Source organism: Molothrus ater, chromosome Z (assembly GCF_012460135.2).
Source record: "Molothrus ater isolate BHLD 08-10-18 breed brown headed cowbird chromosome Z, BPBGC_Mater_1.1, whole genome shotgun sequence".
Lineage (NCBI taxonomy): Eukaryota > Metazoa > Chordata > Aves > Passeriformes > Icteridae > Molothrus > Molothrus ater.
The window spans coordinates 10886021-10898773 of record NC_050511.2 but is presented as its reverse complement, the minus strand read 5'-3'; the positions used below and the strand labels follow the sequence as shown (position 1 = coordinate 10898773).

Below are 12753 nucleotides of genomic sequence, written 5' to 3'. Positions count from 1 at the left end.
CAGTCAGGAGTTCCAAGCATGCAGGGCTCCTGCGTGCCAAACAAAAAAAAGCTGGTGTGCATGTGAACTGAAGAGGGAGAAATGGTCCTCCAGCTCTGTGCTCCTTTTCTGGAAAATAGTTCTGGCTGAGCAAAGTGGGTTTGGTAAAAGGTAGCTGGAATGTTTCTTGCCCTGCTTTCTTTGTTGCCTCTCAGGAGTTTCTGTCTGTTCTGTGGAGCCACTGCACATGGAGCAGCATCTGGAATGCTGTGCTTTATTGGCAACCTACTCCATTAAACTGGCACCAGTTTCTGAGTTACTTAAAATGCAAACATTCACTAACCAGAGCCTTTACTCTTCCCAGCCCACTATGCTTTTTTCTCTGCCAACTAGCTGACTGCTTTTTTTTCCTGATCATTTCCTTGCCATCTGCCAAGCTGATGTTTTAAGAAGCCTGATCACTTTTTCCTCATCTACTTTTGGGACCTCCGTTAATATTGTTGGAGACATAATTTTGTTTGTATTTGCCTGCCTGGCTTCTGTAACCTTTGATTTCACTGTATGTTTCCAGGCAGACAGCAATGCAGAATTGAAGATGGTATTGGTTAGTACTCGTCAAATGAAAATTGTTCAATTTTCTGTTAACTTTATCTGCAAACAGCAGTGACTAAAGTTTGTTAAGCCATTGTGTTTTTCTAGGAGCTGAGCAGCCAATTAGGAGAATATTTGAAGTCACATAGTGCAGGGAATTCACTTGATAGTATTTACAATATTTTTTAATTTTTCAAATAGTCCCTTTTGCACAGTAATGACGAGTAGCTAAATTTGGACCCTTGGTAGTTCCTATCTTATGAAAAACTCGTACCCCTCTGGAAATACAATGCTTACAAGACTTTTTAAGTGGCTGTAAAAAACTCTGGGAGGCTTTTGAAAATCTTGGCCATAGGAGTTATGCCCTGCCTCACTGCTGCAGTTTTCTTCCTTTTTCAGAACCTTTGCCAGACCCTCTGGTGCTCAGTGAAAGGCTCCTGCCGCTCCAAACTGGATGCAGCTGCGGATGGCACTCGGTGTGGAGAAAACAAGGTGACTCTGAGCCACACTGTTTGCAAGCTGTGCTGCCTGCCAAAGTGCAGAGACGAGCCATGAGTATCTCTGTTATTGTTGAGTGTGAAGGAGGGTCATCCTGTGACATCTCCATTTACATTTCCACTTAAGTGTTCAACTCTTATGAGCTGAAATAAAAAATAATTCACAGAAACGAAAAAAATTCATAATTTCCCTGTGATAATGATCTGAAGCTCTTTGTGCTTTCTCTTCTCCCCTCAGTGGTGCTTCTCTGGTGAGTGCATTACAGTGGGGAAGACTCCCGAAGCAGTCCATGGCGAGTGGGGTGTTTGGTCGTCCTGGTCCCATTGCACAAGGACATGTGGGGCAGGAGTTCAAAGTGCAGAGAGGCTGTGTGATAATCCAGAGTAAGCTGAGTGCACTATCTTTCCCTATTTTTTGTTTAAGATTTTTGAGGTTCTTATGACATTGGAAACTTGAAACTCTCTTGAGACTGTTATCAGCAGGTGCCACATCAAGACGTCACAGATACTGACACCTCTCTTCCCAGTTAGGCATACCTGTGTGAAATTCAGCTGGCTTATCTTTTACAGTCATCTTGTTCTTTATTTCTTACCCTCCACAGAGCTTATTTCAATGCAAAATGAATTTAAAAAAGCATACTTAACATTCAGGCTTTGCAGAAATAGTGTAAATATTGCTTTATTGATACTGCAATGAGTAAATAAATGTCAAACATCAGGTGAGAACAGTTTCTAGCAATCTGATCCTGAGGACTCACCTTTCGTGTTTCCTTCTAGTCATCAGCTTTGTTTGAGCTTCATACATGAGTTGTCAAGGTATGGAACATGAAAGGCAGAATTCCCCACTACATACCTGAGTTCATGAAGACTCCACATCTCATTTTCACAAGTCACTAATGCCAGAAATCATTTGTCTTTTCAGAGCGAGAGCTGTCAAGTGCACTGCAAAATGTGGGATTCATAGCAGTCCATTTGATAGGTTAATTTGCTGTGAGCTCAGCCAGGCACTTTCTTGGGATACAGGAGTTGCCTAAATCTCTGTGCTTCATACTGACATGTTTGAGTACTCAAACATGTGATTTGAAGAGTATCTCTACCCTGTCAAGGATTCAGACTCACCTTGTTGTGCTAGTGGGGCCTGAAATACATTATTGGTTTAAAACTTTTTTTTTTACCCATGGTCTCATGTCCCAGTCTCAATGTTCCTTTTCTAGACCCCAGTTTGGAGGAGACTACTGCACTGGAGAGAGGAAGCGCTATCGCATGTGTAACATCAGCCCCTGTCACAAGGACTTGCCAACCTTCCGTCAGATGCAGTGCAGTGAGTTTGATACAGTTCCCTACCAGAACGAATTCTACCACTGGGTTCCTGTTTATAACACAGGTATGAAGCTACACAATTTTTAAGTGTCTTGTATAAAAAGTCAAAGTTACGCGCCTATGAGAAATGTCTATGACGGTGAGAAGTCACTGAATTCTAAGTTTTCTAGTGAATTAGAGAGAAAAATCTGGTGTGCTCCCGTATGCTGGTGTGCCTTTCGTGTGAACAAAAAGGCAGTGGTTCTTCTCTACACTTAGGTGTTTTTTCAGAGCTCTGGTGATAATGGCTGTGATTGTAACTACTTCAGTTCCTGAAAAGATACTGCACTGAGAAAAGCTGTTGAAGTTATGTCTGTGCTGTTTGTTTAGAATAGATCTAATCCATCTTTTCCAGTGTCAACCACAGAACAAGAAGCAGAGTAGTGTGGTGTAGAGCTGCATCTTTGGGCCTGCAGGCATCACTGCACCCAGTAATCAGAGCTCTTCCACTGCACATATGATTTTACTACTTCCAAACTCAGATCTGTATGGTAGCTGTACTTGACATTACAGTGAAGAAGTAATACCTGAACTGGTTTAGTATCATCCTGCCCTGTATTGTAGAGGCAGAGTCAATGGCTTTGCTTTATAACTTGCTTTGGAACAGCTAGTTACAAAATACAAGGGCATTATCATTATTAGTATGTAGTTTGATTCTTGGGTTGTGCATAAATGTAAGGTGTAGATAATCTAATAGAATCACAAAATTTTTAGGGTTGAAAATAATACCTGGAGATCATCCAGTCCAACCCCCCTGGCCAACGCAGGGTCACCTGGAGCAGGTGGCACAGGACCACATCCAGGTGGGTTTGAATGTCTCCAGAGAGGGAACCTCCACCAATTCCTTGGGCAGGTTCTTCCATGTGTTGAGGTAGCATTTCCTGTGTTCTAGTTTATGGCCATTGCTCCTTGTCCTGTCACTGGGCACCACTGAAAGGAGTCTGGCACCATCCTCTTGGTACTGGCTTTGAGATATTTATATGCATTGGTGAGACCCATTCTCAGTCTTCTCTTCTCCAGACTGAACAGGCCCAGCCCCCAGAGTCTGTCCTCACAACAGAGATGCTCCAGTCCTTTAATCATCTTTGTGACCTCTGCTGGATGGTCTCCAGTAGCTCCTTGCTTTTCTTGTACTGAGGAACCCAGAACTGCCAAACTCTTTCCAATGGACCCCAGGAGCCCACGGGCCCTCCCTGGCTGCCAAGGAGCACTGCTGGCTTATGGGCAACCTGTCACCCACCAAAACTCTCAGCAGAGCTGCTCTCCAGCAGGTCGGACCCCAGACTGTGCTTGGGGTTATTCATCCCCAGCAGGACCCTACACTTGCCCTTTTTGAACCCCATTGAGTTTCTCCCTGCCCAACTCTCCCCCCTATCAAGGTCCCGCTGAATGGCAGCACAGCCTTCAGGTGGATCAGCCACTCCCCACAGCTCCACAGCAGCAGCAAACTTGGTAGTAATGTGTTTTTTAATGAAAAAATAAGACAGGATGGGGAAGATCAGGATTAAACTTCCAGTTTCATTTGCCAGTAGTATTTTTCATCATGTTAATTGTTTTTTCAGTTACTGGAAGTTCTGAATTGATTTCCTAAATTTCAGCTACTGTTTCCATTTCATGTAATAAATACACCATTGAAGATGAACCTAGAGCAGGCAGACTTCCAGTAAAATTTCTGATGAAAGAAAATATAATTGATAGAGATTTTTTGGAAGAAATCCCAGTAAATCCATGACAAATGCTAACAGCCTAATGCTTAGGCTAAAACCAAGCTCAAAAAACATTTTCTGCAGTCGCCTGTCATTGAAATTAAGATTCCAGACCTCTGTTACTCAGGGTGTGCTAGTGCAGGGTACAGCGTTCATTCTGTTCATGTCCTTTCTGTGACACTGCAACAGAACAGGTAGTTCTGCATGTGCATTTCTTACAGAAGGTCTGTTTCTAAAGGACATTGAGAATCATGAGTCAAATGCTTACTGCACACTGGAAGGCAGGGCTGTGCTCTGTCCGTGCTGTATTTCAAATAGAACAGTTCAGAACTGTACAGACAAACCAGCTCTATTTAAAACGCTGTGCTACTGAGCCTGATACATTTCATCTAGAAAATCATTTGCAAAATCCTTCAAATATCAAGGAGATATTTTTTTCCTGTGGCTTGAAAACTTCTTGACTGTTTTCACCCATTTTCTCAGCAGCCAGAATTTCAGCATAGATTTCCATGTCTTTTCCATTACCTTGGAGGCCCTTAATGTTTTCACATTCCACCAGCAACATTTAAAGTGTTTTTTTGCTGCTAAACTCTTGACTTAAAGTAAAACTGGCTTCCTCAGATAAAAAGGCTCTCCTGGTAACACTCAAATAAGTAGGGAGCTGCCAACTCTGTGCTGATCCTTCATCTGACATCATTGTATGGCTGAGGGTAGGTGGTTCTTGTGGGCACACTGCTTCCAGTTTTGTCCAGCCAGAATTACCTGAAATACATCTGAGAGTTTTCCTCCCATCTCACTTTCAAATATTCTTTCACCTTCTATCAGTGGCTAAAGATGTCCTGGGCAAAATACCTGCAAATAAGGTCATGAAACAGTGCTGTTTCTGAGAGACACAGGAGTTTGGGCCTTCCTTGCATGTGTGTGTCCAAACAAACCAAGACTTTAAACAACAGCAAACCAACAGGCTTTTTAAACCCCAAATGAGCTGATGGAGACTTAATCACAATGTCCTAATATGTACACCAACCTTTATCAGTTCCCTTACTTACTTCTTAACTTGTGCAATCCAATTTCAAGGATTTTTCACAGCGTTCTGTTACTACGTTGTCTTGCTGCCAAAAAGGCTTTGACTTTTATAGTGGGTTAATCCTGCCTGAACACCAGGTGTCCACCAAAGCCACCCTGTTGCTCCCTTTCTCAGCTGGATTGGGAGAGAGAATGTAACAAAAGGCTTGTGAGTCGAGATAAGGGCAGGGAGAGATCACTCACTGATTACCATTGTGGGCAGACAGGACTTGGGGAAATGCGTTTAATTTATTAGAAACTAAATCAGAGTAGAAGAGAGACAGTATTGGGAGACAGTATTCCTTGAACCTCTCCAACATAAGTCCTTCTCTGCAGTTCTTCTTGAGCTGCTCCAGCATGGATCCTTTCCACAGGCTGCAGTCCTTCAGGAGTGGGCTGTTCCAACATGGATCCCTGGTCTATGGGTCCTGCCAGGAGCCTGCTCCAGCACGGGCTTCCCATGGGGTCACAGCCTCCTTCAGGCACATCCACCTGCTCTGCTGTGGCTCCTCCAGGGGCTGCAGGTGGATCTCTGCTCCCCCCTGGGCCTGCAGGGGCACAGCTGCCTCACCCAGGGCTGCACCAGGGGCTGCAGGGGAATCTCTGCTCTGGCTCCTGGAGCAGCTCCTGCCCCTCCTCCTTCACTGACCCTGTGTCTGCAGAGCTGTTCCTCTCACACATTTGCATCCTCTCTTCCAGCTGCAGTTGTGCAGATTTTTTTTCACCTTTTTAAATACATTACGCTAGAGGTGCTGGCACTGTCACTGGTGGTTTGGTCTTTACTGGCAGCAGGTCCTTCTTGGATCTGTCTGATGTGGGCTCTGTCAGTCATGGGGGAAGCTTCTAGCAGCTTCTCACAGAGCTACTCTAACAGCTACAGCTGGTTTGAAGCTGCACAGATAAAATTGGCCATAACAGAAATTAATTTGGCTAGCTTAGTTCATTAAAAAGTAGAAGTGTGGGAAATGGATTTGTCCATTACCAAGTCCCTAGATAAGACAATGATAAGTAGGATTTGAACTCAAACAGGGGACCCCTGCCAGTCCCAATCCTGAATGCAGACATATCTTTGGCCAGTGAGCTGGGCAGTGTTGGAACCTCAACCAGTTGGTTGTTCAAGCACGGGAATTTTGAACCCCCAGTAAAAGGGGGCGTCCATCTTTGTCTGTTGTTGCATGACCTTCAGTGTGTTCAGCTGTGTGCCTGTCTCCAAAAATGTGACCAAATGTGGTGACCTCTGATGTGACACAACAGCTTCCACTACCCCTGTAGCCCCCCTGCTACCAAAGCCTGGCCATGCAAACCCAGTACAGCTCTTGTTTTAGTATCAGGCATTTTGGATCCTCTCATGCCACACTTGGGATATAAAGGGGAAAGAAAGCATAATTAAGCTTTCCCAAGCCCTGAGTGTACATACAGTTTTTATGTGGAAATATCTAGCTGAGGAAATAGATTCCTGAGCCAGACATTCTGTGACATTTTAGACATTTTCTGCTCCTTCATCCCACTGGTAAAATAACAGTAGATTTTCTGGATGGTCACAGTTCTCTCTCCTGGCATTAATTTCATAGCTTGCATGAGGCAGTTATAGCAAATGTCATGTACTTAAAGAGTCTTTTCTTGTGTGTAAATTGTAACTTGTTGTGTAAATTGCAACTTAACAAGATAACAAAGACATTTTTGAATAGCTTGTGATTTAATAAAACTACCAGCTTTAACAAGCAGTCTCACAGAAAAGCAGCAAGTCACATCTTGCTGTTTCCTAGCCTGTTGTTTGAGGTTTCAGTTGAGAATTTTCTGGTTCAAATGACTTTATGCCTGTTGGGGAACTTTCTTAGTCCTGTTATGGAATTGCTCTGGACCTCAGAAACCCATGTGCTCAAGCTGGAGCATCAGAGTACCCCTGGGAATCTTAAAATGATGGAAACCTCCAAGTTCAAGGGTGATAAACTATCCAGCAGCCTGAGCAGGATATTTTCTGAATTTTTCTCATGACCCAGGCCCCTATTTTGACACTTTGGGCAGACTTCTGTACGTATCCACTTCTCTTTTCATCGGACTGACCCCATGTTTATTTATTTCATACCATTTGACAAATTCCACTGATATGAGTCTGATAGCTTCTCAGGGTTTAGCTTCCATCTATAAGTCCTAAATTAAATTATATAATTACCTTTATTTTCTGTATCAGTGCCAGGATCATTTAGTCAGTCATTATTTCAGATAGGGGTTGTGTTAAAAATGTTTTAAATTTCATATTTCTACCAAAATATTTCTGTTTATCAAATAAGATATGTTCTGATACAGTCACAAGGGCTGAGCTAACAGGATGAAGTGTCCCTGTTTCAAAATTAAACTTGTTTTGGAGTTCCAGGCTTGGTTAAAGTGATAAGTAGCTTCACCTCAGCTTTTTTTCCCATTTTGTCTGTTTGGTAATTGTCTTTTCTAATTTTCTTTCTTCGGGATTTCCTCAGTCAATTCTGAGTTCTCACAGAGATGAGGGGTTGAAGAGAAGAGGCTCACCTCTTTTCTTCCTTGAGAAGTTGGGAAAGATACTGAAGCCTTATCTTCTTCTGACAGGCACGTTAATCACATCCTTCTTAGTCAGGTTAAGCTGGATGTGAGCTCATGGGAATCAACTGTAAGGTAAACAAATTTAAATTGGGAAGGAAATATGTTCCTTTCTACTTATCTTCATGTTGTTCTGTTTACACTTGGTGAATCTGAACTTTTTAATAATGTACAGAGGGGAAAAATATCACATGCCCAAATTTCAGGATTTTTACTCAACTTTGCTGATTTGCTTCTTCTTTCTGATTACAGATAAGTCACTGGGCCCTTAAGTGAGTTCTGTGGCTTGGGATTCCATTTCATCTTCTATATATTGGGGAATTGATAATTTCTCTGGTCAAGTCAGCAGCAGGTGTAAGATGTGGACACCACATAAAAAAAAAGGTTGTAATTTTTCTGGCCTGCTTGTTGTTGATGGCACTTCTGCTAAGATCTTATGTCCAGCTAGGAGCAAGGCACTGGCAGAGGGATGCAGCCAGACTAAAGAAGGTTGACAGGAGAGCAACATCGAAGTCAGGAAGTCACTGAGAGGGACTTTTTACAAGGTTTAGTAGGGATAGGACATAGGAGAATGGCTTTAAACTGACAGAGGGCAGGTTTAGATTAGATATAAGAAGAAAAATCTTTACAGTGAGGGTGGTGAGGCACTGGCACAGGTTGCCCAGAGAAGCTCTGGGTGCCCCATCCCTGGAAGTTTTCAACACCAGATTGGACAGGACTTTGAGCACTGTGGTCTAATGGAAGATGTCACTGCCCATGGCAGGGGGGTTGGATGGTCCTTAAGACTTCTTCCAGTCCAAAACATTCTATGATTCTGTGATTTGAAAAACACAGGTTGAGCAAAGCAAGTTTTGCTCTAGAAAGGAAAACGAGGAGTGAGTTAAATGCCAGCTACTCAGTGGAACATTCAAGGAGCGTTTAGCCTGTGCACCCCTGTGCTGGTGGAGGTACGTGGTCATTACTGAGTGCTCACAGATTGGATCTAGTATTTCATGCATATGCTGGGTTGCAGGAATTTATGTATATTTTGGCCTAAAAGTTACAAGGATTACAGACTTTTTGTTAAAATGTCATAATGATTTAATTGAATTTGCTGAAGTAACTGAAACTGAACCAGCTGCTTTAAGGAGCTCCTTCTGAACAGTAAGTGCTCCTATTCATCTGAGTTAACTCTTTTTAGATTTTTGGGTCTGAAATAAGAAAAAAGGCTGAACTTAATGCAATTCTACCATTTCAGGAAACATATTTTTTCCCTTGTGTGTGAGTTTGGTATCTGTTCTTTGTTTAAAATATTAAGTAACTCTTCTATGAAAAAAGTATTAAAACATTGTTTTGGAGGTCATTGGCTGATTCTGATGCAGTTATTTACAACCCTATAAAAACAGAGCCAAGATCCCTGTGCTCAACCATAATAAATAATAATGATAGGTAGATAAATAAATAATTCTAGATAGTGAATGCCAAATACAGTGCTAGTATAATTTCCTCAGTGGCAGGCTAACCAGCCTTTCTTCAGACAAAAAATGAAATAAATATCAGATATAATTGAGTTTTGGGTGAAGAAGTAAGTACCCTATAATTTCCAGAGGGTCTTCATAAAATACATATAGAATGAAAAACAGTAAAAATGTGTGGATTTTGTCTAATTTTAGATCAGTTAACACAATCAGGAAAAACAGGATAGCTTTCATACATAGAAAGCATTTGCAAGTATGAAAGTTTGTGTGGGTTTTTTTTTTTTAACATTTTATTTTGACTTAGTAAGGGAGTTATTTTTCTTTAAAAACAGATTCTGAGTTACAGATTTACTGCATCATAGTTATGGCACAAGTATGCCAGCACTGTCTGCTTCTTCTTGTTTGGTGATTTCTGCAATGAAATTGCTTGTTTTGTCAACGCACAGCTACGAAGAGGTACAGATACCAAACTTCTGTTTGACATATTTCATTAGAAACAATGCAAAAGCTGAAATGGCTTTCTGTAAAATCTATCTGAGCAGGTAACAGAGTACCTGGAATTGTAGGATTCTCCTTGTCATAAATATATTGTGCTTTGCATAGAAAAATGCCACATTGAGAAAGTAGGCAAGGTGAAGCAAAATTTAGAGCACTAAAGTAATCACTTTAATCACACTGCCATAAAAAGAATTCTGCAGACAGAATTAAAATCACTTGTATTGCTTACCATGACAGCTCTTATCAAAACAACTGGTGGGAGTTATGGCTGGCAGCTTTCACAGAGGGGCTGAGGGTTGGTGAGGATTACAAACTTTATGTTCTTGCCTGAAGAACTTTTTTAGCTCCACCTCCACTGATATTCTTGAGCACAATTCACATCGGCTGGAACTCCACCAGTTGTGTAACCATGGTCCATGTGTGTGCTCTGGGTCTCATCACTGTGGCACTTTGTGAAGGTATTTTTGTTTGAGAAGCCAGAAGCTCACATTGGTGACAGACCTGAGATGCCATTTTAGCTCTACTGACAAGAGGAGGGGAAAAAACCTTCATTAAGGTTTTAAATTTCCTTTACTGTTCTGTTTTTGTTTTTGTTTTTTTTTTAAATTTGTTTTTGTTACCAGTTCTGCAGAGTTTCTGTTTACACAAATGAGATTCACAGTACCAAAGCTCAAGCTTTGCAGGATTCAGTTCTTAATCTGCAAGAACTTTGAGGGGAAGACTTGCAGTCACCTTTGTGCACTGTGTTGTGTTGTGTATGTTGGTAATGAGAGCAAATTTTCCTCCTTCAAAAGGATAAATCCTTTTGTTGGAAATTAATTAGTTTATTTGCATTATCAGAAGATTGCATTTCTCTCATACCAAAAATTTCCTCAAACAGAGTCCTTTCTATGGCACAAACAAAGGCAGCAAAGGAGGAAAAGATTAAAATAAATCCATCAACCAGGATGTGGAAGACTTATAGTTATCCTGCATCCCTCTGAGACCAAGGGAGCAGCTTCTGTCAACTCTGTCAGGCACAGGATAAAACTCACTCAGCATTAGCACCTCTGCAGCACAAAGTTTTAAAATTATTAAATAATGGTGCCTTGAAGTCACTGCTGACTGGTGGGTTTAAGGCCCACTGCTTTTCTCAGCAAAGCATTTCAGGTTGCTGAGCATGAACAAATTGCTTTAATGCTGGGTGAGACTGGGGTCTTTGAATAGACCAAAACCTGAAGACAAGTCTTGTGTTGGTGTCCTTCATTAATATGGTAGTGGATGATTTTTAATTCAGGCAGATAGTTCTGCTTCTGCTGCAGAGTTTTCAGAGAGTGTTACAAAGCCAGGGATTATGTCAGTCCTTGCTTTTACCCTAATTTCAGCTCTAACTCATTTTCCATGCACACAATTTATTTATCAGGCTTGTGTCCTTTGTCTCTCTGATGTCTCAGTTTTAAGATTTCCTATTCACAAAGGCCATTGTCTGTGAGGCAGGGAGGTTGGTGTTTGGCTCTTCTTACTCCATAGATGTAATAGATTAAGGCCCTGAAAATCTTGTTTCAGAGGCCACTTGTTGCTCTGGCTACAGCTTTTCTCTTCCCTGTTGCTTCTGTGGGACATCTGTCTGAAAACAGCCTGATTCTGTCAGACTTGCAATATTATCCCTATTTCATAAGTTGTCATGCAGGAAAAAAAAAGTTTGAAATTATTTATTAAGTGCCAACAGGTAGATGAAAATGATGAATGACCCATAAGATCAGAAGCAGACAGCTGACTGCTCTCTGAGAGAGGCTGACAGCAGTGATGGAAAGTTTAAAATACCTCTGAAATTACTCAGTAACCAGCTGATGGAAAATTTCTTGTCAGTCTCCTTGGTGATCCCACCCCTTCTCTAGTGACAGCTGGATTTGCTGGTTTCCCATCCCTTTTTCCACCACAGCTGGTGGCCTCATTGCAGCCTCACTCACCAGTGACAGAGAGCACGCAGGTGTGAGGGGACCTCCAGCAGCTTTCCACAAATCCACAAGTGCTATTTATCAGGCCTCTGTCACCCTGGCTCTGCTCAGTTCTTCTAGTTCTGCCAGTTCTGGCAGATGGCAGGGAAAGTGAGCAAATGGCTCAGCAAAGACCCTGTGCAGTGCACTTCAGTGTCCTGCTGGCGTGTTTTCTGAGAGAGTGTTCTTGTTTTCCTTTCAGCAAACCCCTGTGAGCTCCACTGCCGCCCAGTAGATGGCCATTTTTCAGAGAAGATGCTTGATGCAGTCACTGATGGCACTCCTTGCTTTGAAGGAAGGCACAGCCGAGATATCTGTATTAATGGCATGTGTAAGGTATTGGGTATGTTTGCATGTTTCTTTCTCTTCAATTTAATTTTATGGGAAAATGCTTAACCATTTTTTTGATAGGATCAAGGCCAAGTACTCCATTTTATCACATTTTTATAGTGAGTTTATAGCAAAAGCTTTCAAAGTAGACATAAGTGTAATTTCCACCTTTTTAATGAGTCTGTTTGACTGACTGCTGATTACTTTTGGTGCCTTTTAAATCCTCTGGTTTTTTCCCACTATTTTAAAACATCGGTTCAAGAAAAGCTGGTTTTGATTAGAAGTTTTCACAAAGTATTGTAGCTTTAGGGTTGTAATTGGTGTCACCACTGTCCGTGGGGTTTTTTATGAAAATGTGGTTTAATTATACACGTTTAGCTGTTCTGAGCTGTCTTTTAATAGGGCTTTGCAGTTGAGGGCAGTAAAAATTATTTTAGTTTACAACGTTGAATTGAATAATGTTATACAGTGAGAGAATGGGCAAACACAGTGTATATGGCTCAATGATGTTGTGCATTGAAGAATAAGTATAATGGTCTCTGCCTATTCTGTGTGTTGGTAGCAGATTTCAGGATGATGTGTGTGTCTATATGGCATTTGAAGGAGTGTTCTATAAATTCTGAAACCTCCACAATCTTAGCATTGCTTTTAGTTACTTTCTTATAAATAAAATGAGTGCTTTTCTTATGGAGGATATATTTACATCTGTGGTTTATTTCTTCAG

At 41.6% G+C, this 12753-nt stretch overlaps 1 protein-coding gene across 1 annotated transcript in view; it reads left to right on the top strand.

The window, feature by feature from the left end:
- ADAMTS12 (ADAM metallopeptidase with thrombospondin type 1 motif 12) overlaps nt 1–12753 on the top strand; it is a 141509-nt gene that overhangs the window by 86600 nt on the left and 42156 nt on the right. The window contains exons 10-13 of the mRNA XM_054517931.1: nt 970–1062; nt 1306–1451; nt 2282–2451; nt 11902–12035. Of these exons, the coding sequence (XP_054373906.1) occupies nt 970–1062; nt 1306–1451; nt 2282–2451; nt 11902–12035 (543 nt within the window). The remainder of the gene's footprint in view (nt 1–969; nt 1063–1305; nt 1452–2281; nt 2452–11901; nt 12036–12753) is intronic.